The sequence below is a fragment of the Maniola jurtina genome, chromosome 10 (genome assembly GCF_905333055.1).
Source record: "Maniola jurtina chromosome 10, ilManJurt1.1, whole genome shotgun sequence".
Lineage (NCBI taxonomy): Eukaryota > Metazoa > Arthropoda > Insecta > Lepidoptera > Nymphalidae > Maniola > Maniola jurtina.
The window spans coordinates 6,669,596-6,691,505 of NC_060038.1; the positions used below are offsets into that span (position 1 = coordinate 6,669,596).

The 21,910-nt window shown below is 37.8% G+C and overlaps 1 protein-coding gene across 2 annotated transcripts in view; it reads right to left on the reverse strand.

Annotated features, from left to right (window-relative positions):
• Positions 1–255: 255 nt before the first annotated feature.
• Positions 256–21,910, reverse strand: part of LOC123868877 (lachesin-like) — a 113,947-nt gene continuing 92,292 nt past the window's right edge. For both annotated transcript variants that reach the window (XM_045911536.1, XM_045911538.1), the window contains exons 6-9: positions 3,324–3,455; positions 2,458–2,586; positions 1,748–1,918; positions 256–1,182 (exon numbers count right to left, since the gene is read on the reverse strand). In XM_045911536.1, coding sequence (XP_045767492.1) covers positions 827–1,182; positions 1,748–1,918; positions 2,458–2,586; positions 3,324–3,455 — 788 coding nt within the window. In that variant the 3' untranslated portion in view covers positions 256–826. The remainder of the gene's footprint in view (positions 1,183–1,747; positions 1,919–2,457; positions 2,587–3,323; positions 3,456–21,910) is intronic.

The window sequence follows — 21,910 nt, forward strand, 5'->3', positions numbered from 1 at the left end:
TTTTTACGTTACGTAACAACAATAGCGAGAAATCAGATTCTGAACCTGGATAACATATAACGTTAACTATTTTAAATAACAAACTGCTTAAATAATTATATTGTAAATGTTTTGTAATCACACATTTATTTATGTTACACAAATATACTTGCCCTCGTTTTTAGGTTGGTCTATATTATTGTCTTTACATCCTTATTGTCATGTACAAAATACCACTACGTTCTTAATTTCTATATTTACGAATACACATTTTTGCAATATAATTACGACTAAATGTCATATCAACATGATATTTTTAAAATATTACATTACGAATGGTTAATTTATTTATTTATTCATCTCTCATGATTTTGTTTTTAATCTACTTAAATCCTACTAATATTAAAATAAATATTTGTATGAATATTCATTTTATTATGATTACAATTGCAGACAAAATTTAATTCAATATTTGTAAATTTGAATTCAAAGTAATATGTTGCAAATTGTCACAAACTTTATAATTTGCTGAAATACAAAATGATATGATATTATGATATTTTCGAGATAATTTTAATCCAACTTTTCAAAGGATTAACGGTAACATCTGTCTGTAAGTATATTATTTGTCCCATTTATTGTCATTATTTACTTATATTACACTTACATTAAAGCTGATATTTACTTTTTTAATAATTTACTGATTTACGATTTATATAACAATCTCAACATCGTAATGTACAGGCTAAATCGTTTACAACAACCTCCAAATTAGATTACTCTTAAAAAATTCAACAGCCATGTTTTATCACCTAATTCGAAAAAATTATAAAATCGTAATTTTGGTTTACAATATTGATACATAAATTATGATAGAGATGATAACATGCGAATAGGATCGTGTCCCTTTGTTGTAAACGACGGTGTGTCGTGGCGGGCCAGACGGCCGCACTTTCTGCCTTTCAGTTCGCTGGGCGTATTCATTGTGCGTACTATTTGAGGACCCATACGCGTTCACGTTGTACAGATTGAGTGCGTTGTTGATCCCGTGAAGTTCCACATCGAGTGTGTTCTGGTTCCTGTCTTGTTGCTTCTTGTAGTGTCGTTTCGGCAGCCGAGTCGTCGCTACGACGGTCGTTGTCGTGCGCTCGGTTGTCGTTGTCGTGGTTGTCGTGGTCGTTGTTGTAGTTTTCTGTGGCGTTTCTGGTGAAAATGAAAATACATCTATATTATAAAAGTCCAGTAACAAGCTGTGATGGCCTAGATTGGACCACCTATTCAGGGGAGCCGGGGGTTCGATTCCAGGCACGCACCTTTACCTCCTCGAAACTATGTGCCTTTAAAAAAATTAAATATCACGCTTTATCGGTGAAGGAAAACATCGTGAGGAAACCTGCATAGTTGAGAGCTCTCCATAATTCTCAAAGGTGTGTGAAATCTTGCCAATCCTTACTTGGCCAGCGTGATGGACTATGGCCTAAGCCCTTCTCATTCTGAGAAGAAACCCGTGCTCAATAGTGGTCCGGCGAAAGGATTGATAATGATGACTCCACCATGAATATTCTAAAAAAATCTACGAAAACACAACTACTTTTATATACGAGTAGGCACCTGTGTATTGTATTCATTAGAAAGTAGAGAAAGGCGTGTCAAGTTCCATCAAGACATTAGGTACAATAAGTTTTGACTTATTAACGTAAGGTCGTACGGACGAAACCAGAAAATACTACACTTCTATTAAAATAGTAGAAATATATTGTATACTAACCTTTTAGCGTTATAGTTGCATTGGCTTTCCCATAAGCATTGCCAGCTAAGCAAGTGTACTCTCCAAAGTCGCTCTTCTTGAGGCGGTTGACCGTCAAGTTCATGCGCATCGCGTACTCATTCAAGTAATTTTCGGATATGACATACTTTGAGCTGTTTAGTAGCTTGGCACCTATGAAATAACAAAGAAAATGAATTATTATGACAACTAAGATAGATTATACATCCTAAAAGGTCTAAAAAATAAAGTTTTTTTTTTTTTAATTGACCACATACATTTTTATGCTAAACTGACGATTTAAAAAGATTGCAGAAATTGAATTTTTTTGCAAAAGCATATTTCCTGCCGTGTTCGCAAAAGGACTAATACTAATTATACTATAATACTAATTAATTTTATTGGTTTAAAATTATATTAAAACTAACTAAACTAAAAGTAAATTTTAGTAATATTATAAAAGTGAGAGTTTGGAAGTTTGCCACTCCTTCACGCCACAACGATGCACTGATTTGGCTGAAAGAAATGAAGATAGCTTATACCCTGAATTAATGCATAGGCTAATTTTTATCCCGGAAAATCATAGTTTCCACAAAATTTTCAAAACCTAAACCTAACTTTAAGATGTCTCAGTATTTTTAATTAAATTAAATTAAATTTAATATTAATTAAAATTACTAGACTTGCTTTGTCAATATTTAATGTATATTTACCATTTTGTGACTTTCCTCGCTGCCACATAGTCAGTGCCTTGGGAGAGGCCTCGACGTAGCACTGAAGAGATACTTGCAAGTCCGCTGAACGCCACACGACCATACTAGCTGCTCGCACAATGGGCTCAACTAGAGCAAAACAGAATAACAAAACATTAAGTGAGGGTCATGTGCGTTGGGACCATCGGTTTTAGAATCGGTTGTGACCCTTAGTGCACTCCTAACAATCGTAGTTTGGCTCTCATTTGAATAATAACCAATCAATTACCTCGATGAAATTTTGTAGATACGTTTTGAAAGTACGTTGTACCTAATATCTACAGAATTATGTGGTTTTCCAGATTTCCGATAAAATATTCAGTTTCAAAGGTACACAATCTTTGTACGGAAAACTGGAAAACCACAGACATTGGTTGACGAGTAAATATTGGGTTCTAGACCGTGTCTACAAAATTACATCGAAAAAGAACCCAATAATTTTTCCTATGAATCCCCTGTTAATAGTGTAAAAAGATTAATTTATTGACTTTCTTCTGCACGTCCGCTGGCAGAGTGCAACATACCTGCTTACGTAGTGCTCATACAAACAAAATTTACCTACAAAAATTGCTTAGCTTTATGCTGGACTATATTTTCGTTATTTACTATAGATTTTTATGTATAGCAGATTGTAGAACCTCAAACAGCGTTTAACTTTTTTGATCTTATTGTTTTTGTGGTACACCCATTCCTTTAAAACTAGAAAGGAAACTAGATCACTTATTGGAAGGCATTTGCCTTACAAAAGGCTTGATTGTACTTAGTGAAATGTAAACCTGACAATCTATTAGATATAGCTAATATAATATGAAGTAAATTATACTTACACAGTACGGAAACCTCGTAACGTCGACTCTTGGTTGGTGGGATGCCGTTTGCAGCGATGCAAAGGTATGTGCCCATGTCACTCCGCTTCAATCCTTTTAATGACAACGTTTCTCCTACATAGCTGTCCACCACTGGGTGACAAAGAAATTATACGTTATAATCATTAAAATAAATAACGGACTATGAATGAGATTGACTAAAGAGCCATACGTCATGATCAACTGTTTTTATGCAACGTTGTGCCTACTGGAATACTAAATCAACCCGTAGAACAGCTTTGCTTGCCTGCAGCATGATACCGAACCGGACCGCGAGAGAAACCAATAGCTTTCGTCTCAAATAATGATGAAGTAGCCCATTAAAATTATAAATTTCAAGCGAGCGTAACCGCAAGCGTATTTCGTGGGTCATAGTTCATTCATTTATAGCCGGGCCATAAATGAAAAACCGCTTGAGCGAAGTGCCAACTACGGGGTAGCGTTGCCAAAACGTTGTTCACCAGATGTACCTACCATCCAAGAATAACTCACTTTTACTAGTTTGTTTTGAAATTTGATAACGTTCTAGAGTTTATTTATATTGAAAGCTAGCTGCTGCTACGCGACGTAAGTATCTATGTGGATTTAGGTTTTTGAATTTCCCGCGGGAAATTATTTATAATCCGGGATAAAAAGTAGTTTGTATCACATTCCTTTATTTATTTATTTTATTTATTATATCTGCCAGAAATCACGTTGATCCGTAACTAAGATGCGGCGTGATTATAGGATTTCCAGCCAGCTGCAGCTGGACCGATTACTTGAAACAGGTAGCTGGAAGCGATTGGTTCAGGAAGGCGGAGGGTCATGTTTGGTGGCGTGTTTTTGAAAAGGTCTATGACCAGCCATGGACACACACAGTGGGATTGGATTGAATATTATCGCACTTGTTATTATTGGCTGAATTTTAGCTAGTAGTGAGAGAGTGCAGCCAATCTGTGATGGATAATATAATCGTCAAAATTATCGGATTAGCTCTGAATAATCGTAGTAGTTCTAGCGATAGGCCTCTCTTGAATTTTTATATCACTACCCATATGAATACACATAAGAAAGTGTGTTGGTTTATCCTTCAATCACGCCATAGTTGTGTCTGTTTGCATGGATATAAGAAAATTGAAAAAGTCATGAAATAGTGATGATGAATCAAAGAGATTGCGCCAATTCCAGAACCCAATTCAATTGCACATAAGGTGACAGGTCATATCGCAATAAAAACCTAAGAAAAAAAACATAGCCGCAGAAAAACTATGTGGGACTGTACTGAATAATACATTTTATAGTCGAGCCACAAAAGAAAACCCGCGTGAAGTAGCCTACGGCGAAACGTTGCCAAACCAACACTCACCGGATGTAAACTATCTAGGACTAACTCATACGAGCCTTTCGATAACCGTTTTATAAATATGAAATATGAAAGTGTGTTTGTTTGATGATTAAAGGTGCCCACGCACTCGAACTGAACTGCAGCGGATCTGCGCGTCGCGGCAGCGCCCCGCACGATATTCTCTCCAGCCGCGACGCGCGGCAGTAACGCGTTACGCGACGCGCGTCGCGGCTGGAGAGTACGTGGGCATCTTTATCCTTCAATCATGCTGCAATGCAACGGAGGGACGGATTAGTGTGATTTTTGTTTGGTTATACCTACTTAAAGACCTGGTGAGTGACATAGGCTATCTCGGAAAATCAAAGTTTTGAGTACTGAATAAATACATTTTATAGTCAAGCCATAAAGGAAAAACCGCGTGAACGTAGCTGTACGGCGAAGCGTTGCCAAACCGACGTCACCGGATGTAAACTATCCGGGACTAACTCACTTATACGAGCCTTTTGATACACGATATTGTTCAGATCGCGTCGAAACAATATCAATTCCACTTTAAAATTATACCTATAAAGGTATCCATTATACTTGTTCCTGTATTGTTGCAATAAAGTTGTTTTAATTGAATCTTACATAATATAAAAATCAATGTTTGTATATTTGTGTTCTATAGGCGGCTAAACCACTGATCAGATTTTTATGAAACTTTGGTAAGGTGTTCTGAGGGCGCCCGAGATGGTCCCTGCATCAAAAAAACTAAGTATATAAGAATAAAAAAATCATGTTTGTTTACGGCATTGCAACGCATACCGGGTACAGCTAGTACTATATATAAATAAACCTACCTATATAAAGCACCGACCTATGTATTAGTCGAAAGCTTTTGTATAAAAGTTATCCATCAAGTTATTCTATTTCTTTAAGATATAAGTAGCCTATACAGTAGATACACATTAAGGATTTTAAAAACTTTCCTATTAATTTTTTCTTTTAAATTAAAACGAATTACTAACTTAAAATATTCATTTCGTTAAAGTGCATATATTGAAAAAAAAACTATGAAGGTTTGACCTCAATGCCCATCACTCGCCCACCGTGGATTACATCATCAGTCGTGGTGACTCACGCACCATTTTTCCGCTGATGGTAGTATTCAAAAATCTTCACACACGTGCCTACAATACAAAGTTTCAACTCATTCGATGAACGATGCGTAAACGCAGGTAAAATAAGCAGGTTTTATGTAACGAATATTATACTCATCATTTTTTTTAAAACTTATTTTTCTGTATAAAAACTATAACAAGTGTAAATTAAAAATTTATAACACCCCCGACGATCCAAAGTATCTGAGTTTTCCAAAACATCATTTTCAAATAAATAATTATGTATTTAGGCAACGTCCATCTTGACAGCTTGACATTTGTCTATTGACATAATATTATGAACCTAACGGTTATCTAACCTTCTTTTCTACAAGAAAACTAGAAAAGAGCTGATAACTCTTAAACGGCTGAACCAATTTTTTTAGATTATAGCTAAGAACACTCTCGATCAAGCCACCTTTCAAACAAAAAAAACTAAATTAAAATCGGTTCATTCGTTTAGGCGCTACGATGCCACAGACAGATACACAGATACACAGATACACAGATACACAGATACACAGACACACAGATACACAGATACACACGTCAAACTTATAACACCCCTCTTTTTGGGTCGGGGGTTAAAAAGAAGGCCATGATATAATCACACCTACAAGTTTTTCTCATAAATAATATTTGCACACAATAAATGAACAAAGAACTTCAGTTGCGCTTTTGACAATAGAACTTATAACTTTGATTTGCAATCCCTGTAAATTCAATCTACATTTTTACTCAATAGTTATTATTATTGAAGCTACATAGTAATATTTTAGCGAGTTTACAAAAACTGTATAATAATTTACATACATCCCACGGTCGCCACGAAACCTTACGTCGAAGAGTAATTCAGTTACGTCGCAGCCACGATGGAGTATCGATGCTAAACCGATTATGTATGTAACCTTAACGACGTTAAAAATTGTATACACGAAAGCGACTCTTAAACTATCAACCTATTTACCTTGTTACCGTAGAGAAAAGTGTACACGAAAGAACGATTTAGGTTGAAAATGCAGCAAGCATTTTTGGTATAAGGTAGGTAATTCTAGCGCATTTTCTTGGCGACATTCAAAAATGGCTTGAATATGAATGGGCTAAGTATTCTAGTATGAAACCTAGTATGAAATAGGATATTTTGAATTGCAAAAAGATGAGAAAAATGAATGTATGAATATACTTTTACTGTACACTTCAAAATTAGTACAGAAATAAAGATAAAATTGAAAACTAAAACCCGACTGCGATCGTCTTAATAAACGCTTAAAAAAATGGTTTTTCTGTCGCTTGGTATATTTTAATGTTGTAGTAGGTACATTTTATTATTATACACTTTATTTGTACCACCACAAGAAGGAATAATAACAATACAAGAACAGAAAACACAGAAGTAGGATACAAAAGGCAGTCTTATCGCTTACTAGCGATCTCTACCAGGCAACTTAAGTTCGTCAAAGCTAAAAGGTAAAAGCGGAATAAACGAACTTACCCCAATTTCTAAGTATCATTTAAATATTGTTTAAAATACATAGTAACAAGCAGAAAGCAAATGCGACATTATTACAACCAGCCCAAATAGATGTGCAATTACCATGGAAGCAAAACTGCACTAAACGTTATTAGCATTTCGGAACGAATTTCACAAATTTCTCTTAATTAAGCATCGCTAATCAGGCGTGCTTTAATCAAAACATTACCCCGGCAATTCGCCGTTTAGCGGAGACTGTCAAATTAAATTTAAATGGAAACAATTTATAACTTTATTATGGCATACGACCCCGAACCTAAATCTCGGGCGCAGACATAAAATACTGCGTTACGTACAGAGCAGCCCATTTTGAAACGTTATTGCAGGAATATAATCCTTATTTTTAACGCGATAAGGATCAACGGCCTAACTATATTATATTACGAACGTGTTTAGGTGTACGTGTATAATATCAAAAGCGCCTGTATGAAATTGTGTTTTATTAACGGGTTATAAAGTCGGAACGCTACACGTCGTTGGCAACTTGTTACTCGATTCGCCCGCGATTTAGCCATTCGCCTTAATTATTACTTACTGGCAAATTGTTTTCCGATTCATTTATAACGCAGCGTTTTCTTGGGAGCACTTTTCTTTTTGAAATAAACGGGATAAGAGTACAACTTTATATAAACTTATTAGGTACAGTGAGCGACAAATCATGTAAATATTTAGTATGCTCCAACGAATTTATCCTTTGTGTTTATGGCAGATGGAAAAACAGCTGATATTGGCACCTTAGGAAAGACCGCGAAAGATAGAAAAGATAGAAGGGGATGGAAAAATGCATTCAACCAGGCAATGGCACACTAAAGTTTGCATCACGAAGGACGATAATGAAGTTATTTTACCAGCTTACAGCTTCGCTCTGTGAAAATATAAATCCTATGTATTCCTATCCCGTGGGAATTGCAACAATTCAGCTTTCTAGGTTCAATGGTTAGGGTTGAGCAGTCGTGAGCTAGTCAGTGAGTGAACCAGGACTTTTATTTTATAATAATAATAATAAATAGGCTTTATTGCTTTCTTATTGCTAGTGAGTAGTGACATAAACATGTGTTATAAGTACATTCAATCTATAAAAATAAAAACTAACAATTAGCAATAGGCCGCAAACTCAGCATGGCCGAGCATTGATGGCAATGCTCAGCGCTAGTTTTCAGTTTGCTCCAAAAAAAAAAAAAAGTATATTGTATTGATAGATATTAAATTATGTAGGAATCAGGAAGCCAACCGCAACACAAACCACTATCATTATTATTACTAGATGAACCACTCTATGTATAATGTATATAGATAAGGGGTCAACACTCTCAGCAATGAGGAATAGGATACAGAGAGAGATTTTTATACTATTTTAATACTAACAACGCTTCGCATGAATGTTTCGTGGTATTTTGTAAGGAGTAAGTTAATTAACTGACGCGAGACCGCCCGCGCTGTCGCAAGGCAACGAAGATAACTAATTGTAATTAACTAATCAGACTCCGTGTGTGTTTGATCAATTATACGATACACGGCTACACGAGGATATTGTACAAATAGCTACTTGCTTATATAAGACATAAGGTAGGGCATATTGTATAACTTTTATTAGGTATATGTAGTTAGTATTTATTATACTATATATAGCTCAATTACCACTGACTGACTGACTCATTGACATAATTGTTCTCCTAGAAAGAGACGGAAAATGATATAATGATGTAGGGGAGATGTGGTCGGATTCGGGAGTCCTCTGGGGAAAAATTATGACATTTCAGAAAAACAAGATGGCGGCCGACGTGATTTTTGCAGCTCCGTTGTTTTCCAACCGATTTCGTTGAATTTTGCAATATTTGAAGAAAATAGTAAACGATTAATAGGAAATGTCAAAAAAATTGAAAAAACAAGATGGCGGCCGAGCTGGAGCGTTTTCAAAATTTTCATTTTTCGATCCCTAACCGCGGCGCCACTGATCCGAAACGGAGAAGTCGAGGATAATTATTTTTTCGTGTTTCGCCCACGATTATCCTGTATTTTGACAAAACGGGAGTGGTTTTTAAAAATTCAAGATGGCGGCTGTCATGGCGGCCGTTAAGTTAGAGGTACCAAAAATCCCAATTTTAAAATTAAATTTTTTCCCAGTCGACGACGTCGGACCGTTTCGGTTTCTATGAAGCGGTTGTACGTATAGACTCGAGGTATATATCGGTGGGAAAAAATTACCCCATTTTTAGGGAAATTTCAAGATTTTCGGGAAATTGTAAAAAATCGAAATAAGGACTTTGTGCAAAATCCGAGTATGAGCGATTATGTGTTTTGCCCGTACAAATGACATTTGGGTATTTTTGTCACCGGAGACTGGCAACACTAGAATTTATCAAAATAAAAGTGATTTTCGACATTGTCTTTTTTCAGGGACGATCATTTCGCGTGGGTGCGAGCGAGAGGAGAGATTAAAACGTCATCGGGAGCGGTATATCCTGTAGTTAATAGGAAACTTGTAAAATTATCTAATTTGCTTCTGCAAAAAGAGTTGATGGCCATTTTGTATTTTCTTCAAATTTTCCGAAATTTTGATCACGTTTTTGAGGCAGTTGGCAACATTTTGGAAAGTCGACATGTATCAATCGATTGTGTGACTCAACCAGCAGTATCGAAATATGTAAACAGTGTTGCCACATTTGGGGAGATTTTCGAGATTTTCCCCAAAAACTTCTCCTGTAAAATTTTGTATGAATTTTTTTTTTTTCACTGATGGTTTCGTATAGAAAACAAAAAAAAAATCGAGGAAAAATTTGGAAATAGCTGATGATCGAGGATGTCGGAGACGGGTGAAAGGTCCGCTCAAGGTATTGAAGATAGGTGGGGGGTGCTCGACCAAATGTCATTCATGACATCATCCAATTGCCAAAAAGCTGAAAAAAAATTCAAAATGGCGAAGAAAAGATGGCCGCCATACAAATTTCGCCGGCGTCCAGCTCGGAGGGTATAAAAGATGGAGGTGCGGTTTCTTGGCAAAAGAGGATCAAGATCCAAAGGTCTACTCGATGAATAGAAAAAAAATTCAAAATGGCGGAATTTATTTTCTCATACATTTTGTATGGCGAATATTGAATGTCTCATTCTCCTAGAAAGAGACGGAAAACGATACGATAATGTAGGGGAGATATGTTTTGAAGCGCGATATGAGTAGGGAAAAATTATGACATTTCAGAAAAACAAGATGGCGGCCTATATGATTTTTGCAACTCTTTTGTTTTCCAACCGATTTCGTTGAAACTTGCAATCTTTGAAGAATGTAGTAAACGATTAATAGAAAAAGTGGAAAATTTTGGAAAAACAAGATGGCCGCCGTACGAATTTCGTCGGTGTCTATCTCGGAGGCTATAAAAGATGGAAGAATGGTTTCTTGGCAAAAGATGATCAGGGTCCGAAAGTCTACTCGATGGAACAAACTCTGCATGCTCGCGGACCACTTTAGTGGTCCGCGCACCCACGCACCCTACTATATTACCCTCAACTACCCCGTTTTTACAAAAAATGATATGGATGTCGTTTTCAGAGTTTTCCAGGGGCTGATTTTGATAACGACATTTATTTTGAAATCCAAGATGGCGGACATGCCTTTTTTAAGAAAAAAATCGATATGGGTGTCTTTTTATGGTGAATTTCAGGGTGAATTGTGTATTTTAATAACTCGATTCGGTTGAATACAATAAAGCTAAACATTACCACGTCACGCGAGCTGCTTTAGCAGCTCGCGCACCGAGCAAAAGCTAGTTATTATACTATATATAGCTCAATTACCACTCACTGACTCACTCACTCATTGACATAATTGTTCTCCTAGAAGGAGACGGAAAATGATATAGTGATGTGAGGGAGTTGCGTTCGGTTTCGGGAACCCTCTGGGGAAAAATTATGACATTTCAGAAAAACAAGATGGCGGCCGAGGTGATTTTTGCAGCTCCGTTGTTTTCCAACCGATTTCGTAGAATTTTGCAAACTTTCAAGAAATTGGTTAAAAATTAATAAAAAAAGTAGAAAAAATTGAAAAAACAAAATGGCGTGATGTGAGGGAGTTGCGTTCGGTTTCGGGAACCCTCTGGGGAAAAATTATGACATTTCAGAAAAACAAGATGGCGGCCGAGGTGATTTTTGCAGCTCCGTTGTTTTCCAACCGATTTCGTAGAATTTTGCAAACTTTCAAGAAATTGGTTAAAAATTAATAAAAAAAGTAGAAAAAATTGAAAAAACAAAATGGCGGCCGAGCCGTAGCGTTTTCAAAATTTTGATTTTTCGACCCCGAACCGCGGCGCCACAGATCCGAAACGGGGTAATCGAGGATAATTATTTTTTTTGATTTCACCCACGATTATCCTGTTTTTTGACAGAACGGGAGTGATTTTTAAAAATTCAAGATGGCGGCTGTCGTGGCGGCCGTTTTGTTAGAGGTACGAAAAAACGCAATTTTAAAAGTTAAATATCTGAAAGTTGGCAACATCGGAGCGATTCGGCTTTTATGTAGCGATTGTACGTATAGGCTCGAGGTATAGATTGGAGGAAAAAAATTACCCCATTTTTCGGGAAATTTCAAGATTTTCGGGAAACTGTAAAAAATCGAAATACGGACTTTTCGCAAAATCCGAGTATGAGCGATTACGTGTTTTGCTCGTACAAATGACATTTGGGTATTTTTGTCACCGGAAACTGGCAACACTGGAATTTATCAAAGTAAAAGTGATTTTCGACACGGTCTTTTTCACGGTATCCCCTTTCGCGTGGGTGCGAGCGAGAGGAAAGATTGAAACGTCATCGGGAGCGGTATATCCTGTAGTTAATAGGAAAATTATGAAACCGTGTAAAATCTTTCTGTGAAACGAGTTGGCGGCCATTTTGTATTTTTTTTAATTTTTCGAAATTTTGACCACGTTTTTGAGGCAGTTGGCAACATTTTGGAAAGTCAGTATGTATGAATCGATTGTGTATCTCGGCTGGCAGTATAGAGATATGCAGTCGGTGTTGCCAGTTTTGGGGAGATTTTCGAGATTTTCAACTAAGAAACTCCTGTAAAATTTTGTATGAAAATTTTTTTTTTCACTGATGGTGTCGTATAGAGAACAAAAACTTAGTAAGCCAAAATTAGTGAGAGAGCTGATGATTGAGGGTTTCGGAGACGGGTGGAGGGCCCGCTTAAGGTATTGAAGATAGGTGGGGGGTGCTCGAGCAAATGTCATTCATGACGTCATCCAATTGCCAAAAAGCTGAAAAAAAATTCAAAATGGCGAAAAAAAGATGGCCGCCATACTAATTTCGCCGGCGTCCAGCTCGGAGGGTATAAAAGATGGAGGTGCGGTTTCTTGGCAAAAGAGGATCAGGATCCAAAGGTTTACTCGATGAATAGAAAAAAAATTCAAAATGGCGGAATTTAATTTTCCATACATTTTGTATGGCGAATATTGAATGCCTCATTCTCCTAGAAAGAGACGGATAACGATACGATAATGTAGGGGAGATATGTTTTGGTGCGCGATATGAGTAGGGAAAAATTACGACATTTCAGAAAAACAAGATGGCGGCCTATATGATTTTTGCAACTCTTTTGTTTTCCAACCGATTTCGTTGAAACTCGCAATCTTTAAAGAATGTAGTAAACGATTAATAGAAAAAGTGGAAAATTTTGGAAAAACAAGATGGCCGCCGTACAAATTTCGTCGGTGTCTATCTCGGAGAATATAAAAGATGGAAAAGTGGTTTCTTGGCAAAAGATGATTAGGGTCCGAAGGTCTACTCGGTGGAACAAACTCTGCATGCTCGCGGACCACTTTAGTGGTCCGCGCACCCACGCACCCTACTTTATTAACCTCAACTACCCCGTTTTTACAAAAAATGATATGGATGTCGTTTTCAGAGTTTTCCAGGTTGCTCATTTTGATAACGACATTTATTTTGAAATCCAAGATGGCGGACATGCATTTTTTAAGAAAAAATCGATATGGGTGTCGTTTTATTGTGTTTTCGCAGTTAATTTTGTATCTTAATAAATACTATCGTTTTAATACTTGTCAACCCAACCACGTCACGTGAGCTGCTTTAGCAGCTCGCGCACCGAGCAAAAACTAGTTATTATACTATATATAGCTCAATTACCACTGACTCATTGACATAATTGTTCTCCTAGAAGGAGACGGAAAATGATATAATGATGTGGGGGAGTTGTGTTCGGTTTCGGGAACCCTCTGGGGAAAAATTATGACATTTCGGAAAAACAAGATGGCGGCCGACGTGATTTTTGCAGCTCCGTTGTTTTCCAACCGATTTCGTTGAATTTTGCAATATTTGAAGAAAATAGTAAACGATTAATGGGAAATGTCGAAAAAATTGAAAAAACAAGATGGCGGCCGAACCGTAGTGTTTTCAAAATTTTGATTTTTCGATCCCTAACCGCGGCGCCACTGATCCAAGACGGAGAAGTCGAGGATAATTATTTTTTCGTGTTTCGCCCACAATTATCCTGTATTTTGACAAAACGGGAGTGGTTTTTAAAAATTCAAGATGGCGGCTGTCATGGCGGCCGTTAAGTTAAAGGTACGAAAAATCGCAATTTTAAAATTAAAATTTCTCCCAGTCGACGACGTCAGACCGTTTCGGTTTCTATGAAGCGGTTGTACGTATAGACTCGAGGTATAGTTCGGTGGGAAAAAATTACCCCATTTTTAGGGAAATTTCAAGATTTTCGGGAAATTGTAAAAAATCGAAATAAGGACTTTGTGCAAAATCCGAGTATGAGCGATTATGTGTTTTGCTCGTACAAATGACATTTGGGTATTTTTGTTGCCGGAGACGGGCAACACTGGAATTCATCAAAGAAAAAGTGATTTTCGACATGGTCTTTTTTCAGGGACGATCATTTTGCGTGGGTGCGAGCGAGATGAGAGATTGAAACGTCATCGGGAGCGGTATATCCTGTTGTTAATGAGAAAGTTGTAAAATTATCGAATTTGCGTCTGCAAAAAAAGTTGGTGGCCATTTTGTATTTTCTTCAAATTTTCCGAAATTTTGATCACGTTTTTGAGGCAGTTGGCAACATTTAGGAAAGTCGACATGTATCAATCGATTGTGTGACTCAACCAGCAGTATCGAAATATGTAAACAGTGTTGCCATATTTGGGGAGATTTTCGAGATTTTCCCCAAAAACTCCTCCTGTAAAATTTTGTATGAAAAATTTTTTTTTCACTGATGGTTTCGTATAGAAAATAAAAAAAAAATCGAGGAAAAATTTGGAAATAGCTGATGATCGAGGATGTCGGAGACGGGTGAAGGGTCCGCTCAAGGTATTGAAGATAGGTGGGGGGTGCTCGACCAAATGTCATTCATGACATCATCCAATTGCCAAAAAGCTGAAAAAAAATTCAAAATGGCGAAGAAAAAATGGCCGCCATACAAATTTCGCCAGCGTCCAGCTCGGAGGGTATAAAAGATGGAAGTATGGTTTCTTGGCAAGAGATGATCAAGGTCCGAAGGTCTACTCGATGAATAGAAAAAAAATTCAAAATGGCGGATTTTTTTTCCTCATAGAAAATGTATGGCGAATATTGAATATCTCATTCTCCTAGAAAGAGACAGAAAACGATATATTGATGTATGGGAGATATATTTGGATGCGCGATATGAGTAGGGAAAAATTATGACATTTCAGAAAAACAAGATGGCGACCGACGTGATTTTTGCAACTCTTTTGTTTTCCAACCGATTTCGTTGAAACTCGCAACCTATGAAGAAAGTAGTAAACGATTAATAAAAAAAGTGGAAAATTTTGGATAAACAAGATGGCCGCCGTACAAATTTCGTCGTTGTCTATCTCGGAGGCTATAAAAGATGGAAGAGTGGTTTCTTCGCAAAAGATGATCAGGGTCCGGAGGTCTACTCAATGGAACAAACTCTGCATGCTCGCGGACCACTTTAGTGGTCCGCGCACCCACGCACCCTACTTTATTAACCTCAACTACCCCGTTTTTACAAAAAATGATATGGATGTCGTTTTCAGGGTTTTCCAGGGTGCTGATTATGATAACGACATTTATTTTGAAATCCAAGATGGCGGACATGCACTTTTAAGAAAAAATCTGATATGGGTGTCGTTTTTTAGGTATTGCGGAGTGAATTGCGTATCTTAATAAATAAATTTGGTTTAGTATAATAAAGTTAACCCAACCACGTCACGCGAGCTGCTTTAGCAGCTCGCGCACCGAGCAAAACACTAGTACTATATATAGCTCGATTACCACTCACTGACTCACTCATTGACATAATTGTTCTCCTAGAAAGAGAAGGAAAATGATATAGTGATGTGGGGGAGTTGTGTTCGGTTTCGGGAACCCTCTGGGGAAAAATTATGACATTTCAGAAAAACAAGATGGCGGCCGACGTGATTTTTGCAGCTCCGTTGTTTTCCAACCGATTTCATTGAATTTTATAATCTTTAAAGAAAGTAGTAAACGGTTAATAGAAAATGTGAAAAAAATTGGAAAAACAAGATGGCGGCCGAACCGTAGCGTTTTCAAAATTTTGATTTTTCGACCCCGAACCGCGGCGCCACAGATCCAAGACGGGGTAATCGAGGATAATTATTTTTTCTGGTTTCGCCCAGGATTATCCTGTATTTTGACAGAATGGGAGTGGTTTTTAAAAATTCAAGATGGCGGCTGTCATGGCGGCCGTTATGTTGGAGGTACGAAAAAACGCAATTTTAAAAGTTAAATATCCCAAAGTTGGCAACATCGGAGCGATTCGGCTTCTATGAAGCGATTGTACGTATAGGCTCGAGGTATAGATTTGAGGAAAAAAATTACCCCACTTTTTGGGGAAATTTCAAGATTTTCGGAAAATTGTAAAAAAACGAAATAAGGACTTTGTGCAAAATCCGAGTATGAGCGATTATGTGTTTTGCTCGTAACAATGACATTTGGGTATTTTTGTCGCCGGAGACTGGCAACACTGGAATTTATCAAAGAAAAAGTTATTTTCGACATGGTCTTTTTTCCAGGGGCGATCGTTTCGCGTGGGTGCGAGCGAGATGAGAGATTAAAACGTCATCGGGAGCGGTATATCCTGTAGTTAATGGGAAAGTTGTAAAATTATCTAATTTGCTTCTGCAAAAAAAGTTGGTGGCCATTTTGTATTTTCTTCAAATTTTCCGAAATTTTGATCACGTTTTTGAGGCAGTTGGCAACATTTTGGAAAGTCGACATGTATCAATCGATTGTGTGACTCAACCAGCAGTATCGAAATATGTAAACAGTGTTGCCACATTTGGGGAGATTTTCGAGATTCTCCCCAAAAACTCCTCCTGTAAAATTTTGTATGAAATTTTTTTTTTCCACTGATGGTTTCGTATAGAAAACAAAAAAAAAATCGAGGAAAAATTTGGAAATAGCTGATGATCGAGGATGTCGGAGACGGGTGAAGGGTCCGCTTAAGGTATTGAAGATAGGTGGGGGGTGCTCGACCAAATGTCATTCATGACGTCATCCAATTGCCAAAAAGCTGAAAAAAAATTCAAAATGGCGAAGAAAAGATGGCCGCCATACAAATTTCGCCGGTGTCCAGCTCGGAGGGTATAAAAGATGAAAGTGTGGTTTCTTGGCAAAAGGTGATCAGGATCCGAAGAATAGAAAAAAAATTCAAAATGGCGGAATTTATTTTCCCATACATTTTGTATGGCGAATATTGAATGTCTCATTCTCCTAGAAAGAGACAGAAAACGATACATTGATGTTTGGGCGAAATGTTCGGGTGCGGGATAGGAGTCGGGAAAAATTATGACATTTTTGAAAAACAAGATGGCGGCCTATATGATTTTTGTAACTCTTTTGTTTTCCAACCGATTTCGTTGAAACTCGCAATCTTTGAAGAATGTAAAAAACGATTAATAGAAAAAGTGGAAAATTTTGGAAAAACAAGATGGCCGCCGTACATATTTCGTCGGTGTCTATCTCGGAGGCTATAAAAGATGGAAGAGTGGTTTCTTTGCAAAAGATGATCAGGGTCCGAAGGTCTACTCGGCGGAACAAACCCCGCATGCTCGCGGACCACTTTAGTGGTCCGCGCACCCACGCACCCTACTTTATTAACCTCAACTACCCCGTTTTTACAAAAAACAATATCGATGTCGATTTCCGGGTTTTCCAGGGTGCCGATTTTGGTAATGACATTCATTTCGAAATCCAAGATGGCGGACTTACATTTTCTACAAAAAAAAGAAATGGGTATCATTTTATGGGTTTTTCGGGGTGAATTGTGTATCTTAATAAATAAATTTGGTTTTATATAATAAAGTTAACCTAACCACGTCACGCGAGCTGCTTTAGCAGCTCGCGCACCGAGCAAAACACTAGTTATTATACTATATATAGCTCGATTACCACTGACTCACTGACTGACTCATTGACATAATTGTTCTCCTAGAAAGAGACGGAAAATGATATAATGATGTAGGGGAATTGTGTTCGGTTTCGGGAACCCTCTGGGGAAAAATTATGACATTTCAGAAAAACAAGATGGCGGCCGAGGTGATTTTTGCAGCTCCGTTGTTTTCCAACCGATTTCGTTGAGTTTTGCAATCTTTAAAGAAAGTAGTAAATGAATAACAGAAAATGTGGAAAAAATTGGAAAAACAAGATGGCGGCCGAGCCGTAGCGTTTTCAAAATTTTCATTTTTCGACCCCGAACCGCGGCGCCACAGATCCGAAACGGGGTAATCGAGGATAATTATTTTTTTTGATTTCGCCCACGACTATCCTGTATTTTAACAGAACGGGAGTGGTTTTTAAAAATTCAAGATGGCGGCTGTCGTGGCGGCCGTTTTGTTCGAGGTACGAAAAAATGCAATTTTAAAAGTTAAATATCTCAAAGTTGGCAACATCGGAGTGATTCGGCTTCTATGAAGCGATTGTACGTGTAGGCTCGGGGTATAGATCGGTGGGAAAAAATTACCCCATTTTTAGGGAAATTTCAAGATTTTCGGGAAATTGTAAAAAATCGAAATACGGACTTTTCGCAAAATACGAGTATGAGCGATTATGTGTTTTGCTCGTACAAATGACATTTGGGTATTTTTGTCGCCGGAGACTGGCAACACTGGAATTTATCAAAGTAAAAGTGATTTTCGACACGGTCTTTTTCACGGTATCCCCTTTCGCGTGGGTGCGAGCGAGAGGAAAGATTGAAACGTCATCGGAAGCGGTATATCCTGTAGTTAATAGGAAAATTATGAAACCGTGTAAAATCTTTCTGTGAAACGAGTTGGCGGCCATTTTGTATTTTTCTTTACTTTTCGAAATTTTGATCACGTTTTTGAGGCAGTTGGCAACATTTTGGAAAGTCAATATGTATGAACCGATTGTGTATCTCGGCTGGCAGTATGGAGATATGCAACCGGTGTTGCCACTTTTGGGGAGATTTTCGAGATTCGAGACTAAGAAACTCCTGTAAAATTTTGTATGAAAAATTTTTTTTTCACTGATGCTGTCGTATAGAAAACAAAAACTTAGTAAGCCAAAATTATGGAGAGAGCTGATGATTGAGGATATTGGAGACGGGTGAAGGGCCCGCTTAAGGTATTGAAGATAGGTGGGGGGTGCTCGAGCAAATGTCATTCATGACGACATCCAATTGCCAAAAAGCTGAAAAAAAAATCAAAATGGTGAAGAAAAGATGGCCGCCATACAAATTTTGCCGGTCTCCAGCTCGGAGGGTATAAAAGATGGAAGTGGGGTTTCTTGGCAAGAGATGATCAGGATCCGAAGGTCTACTCGATGAATAGAAAAAAAATCCAAAATGGCGGAATTTTTTTTTCCATACATTTTGTATGGCGAATATTGAATGCCTCATTTTCCTAGAAAGAGACAGAAAACGATACATTGATGTATGGGAGATATGTTCGGATGCGCGATATGAGTAGGGGAAAATTATGTCATTTCAGAAAAACAAGATGGCGGCCTATATGATTTTTGCAACTCTTTTGTTTTCCAACCGATTTCGTTGAAACTCGCAATCTTTGAAGAATGTAGTAAACCATTTATAGAAAAAGTGGAAAATTTTGGAAAAACAAGATGGCCGCCGTACAAATTTCGTCGGTGTCTATCTCGGAGGCTATAAAAGATGGAAGAGTGGTTTCTTGGCAAAAGATGATCAGGATCGGAAGGTCTACTCGGTGGAACAAACTCTGCATGCTCGCGGACCACTTTAGTGATCCGCGCACCCACGCACCCTACTAAATTATTATCCTCAACTACTCTGTTTTTAAAAATAATAATGTGAAGGTCGTTTTCAGAGTTTTCCAGGGTGCTGATTTTGATAACGACATTTATTTTGAAATCCAAGATGGCGGGCGTGCACTTTTTAAGAAAAAAATTGATATAGGTGTCGTTTTATGGGGTTTTCGGGGTAATTTGTGTATCTTAATAAAAAAAATCGGTTTAATACAACTCATAAACCTAACCACGTCACGTGAGCTGCTTTAGCAGCTCACGCACCGAGCAAAACACTAGTTATTATACTATATATAGCTCGATTACCACTCACTGACTGACTCATTGACATAATTGTTCTCCTAGAAAGAGACGGAAAATGATATAATGATGTAGGGGAGTTGTGTTCGGTTTCGGGAACCCTCTGGGGAAAAATTATGACATTTCGGAAAAACAAGATGGCGGCCGACGTGATTTTTGCAGCTCCGTTGTTTTCCAACCGATTTCGTTGAATTTTGCAATCTTTGAAGAAAGTAGTAAACGGTTAATAGGAAATGTGAAAAAAATTGGAAAAACAAGATGGCGGCCGAACCGTAGCGTTTTGAAAATTTTGAATTTTCGACCCCGAACCGCGGCGCCACAGATCCAAGACGGGGTAGTCGAGGATAACTATTTTTTCGTGTTTCGCCCACGTTTATCCTGTATTTTGACAGAACGGGAGTGGTTTTAAAAAATTCAAGATGGCGGCTGTCATGGCGGCCGTTTTGTTCGAGGTACGAAAAAATGCAATTTTAAAAGTTATATATCTCAAAGTTGGCAACATCGGACCGTTTTTGTTTCCATGAAGCGATTGTACGTATAGGCTCGAGGTATAGATTGGAGGAAAAAAATTACCCCATTTTTAGGGAAATTTCAAGATTTTCGGGAAATTGTAAAAAATCGAAATACGGACTTTTCGCAAAATCCGAGTATGAGCGATTACGTGTTTTGATTGTACAAATGACATTTGGGTATTTTTGTCGCCGGAGACTGGCAACACTGGAATTTATCAAAGAAAAAGTGATTTTCGACGTGGTCTTTTTCACGGAATCTCCTTTCGCGTGGGTACGAGTGAGAGGAGAGATTGAAACGTCATCGGGAGCGGTATATCCTGTAGTTAATAGGAAAATTATGAAACCGTGTAAAATCTTTCTGTGACACGAGTTGGCGGCCATTTTGTATTTTTTTTAATTTTTCGAAATTTTGATCACGTTTTTGAGGCAGTTGGCAACATTTTGGAAAGTCAATATGTATGAATCGATTGTGTATCTCGGCTGGCAGTATGGAGATATGCAACCGGTGTTGCCACATTTGGGGAGATTTTCGAGATTTTCAACTAGAAAACTCCTGTAAAATTTTGTATGAAAATTTTTTTTTCCACTGATGGTGTCGTATAGAAAACAAAAAGTTAGTAAGCCAAAATTATGGAGAGAGCTGATGATTGAGGATATCGGAGACGGGTGAAGGGTCCGCTTAAGGTATTGAAGATAGGTGGGGGGTGCTCGAGCAAATGTCATTCATGACGTCATCCAATTGCCAAAAAGCTGAAAAAAAATTCAAAATGGCGAAAAAAAGATGGCCGCCATACAAATTTCGCCGGCGTCCAGCTCGGAGGGTATAAAAGATGGAGGTGCGGTTTCTTGGCAAAAGAAGATCAGGATCCAAAGGTTTACTCGATGAATAGAAAAAAAATTCAAAATGGCGGAATTTAATTTTCCATACATTTTGTATGGCGAATATTGAATGCCTCATTCTCCTAGAAAGAGACGGATAACGATACGATAATGTAGGGGAGATATGTTCGGATGCGCAATATGAGTAGGGGAAAATTATGACATTTCAGAAAAACAAGATGGCGACCGACATGATTTTTGCAACTCTTTTGTTTTCCAACCGATTTCGTTGAAACTCGCAATCTTTGAAGAATGTAGTAAACGATTAATAGGAAAAGTGGAAAATTTTGGAAAATCAAGATGGCCGCCGTACAAATTTCGTCGGTGTCTATCTCGGAGGCTATAAAAGATGGAAGAGTGGTTTCTTGGCAAAAGATGATCAGGGTCCGAAGGTCTACTCGGTGGAACAAACTCTGCATGCTCGCGGACCACTTTAGTGGTCCGCGCACCCACGCACCCTACTTTATTAACCTCAACTACCCCGTTTTTACAAAAAATGATATGGATGTCTTTTTCAGAGTTTTCTAGGGTGCTGATTTTGATAACGACATTTATTTTGAAATCCAAGATGGCGAGCGTGCACTTTTTAAGAAAAAAATTGA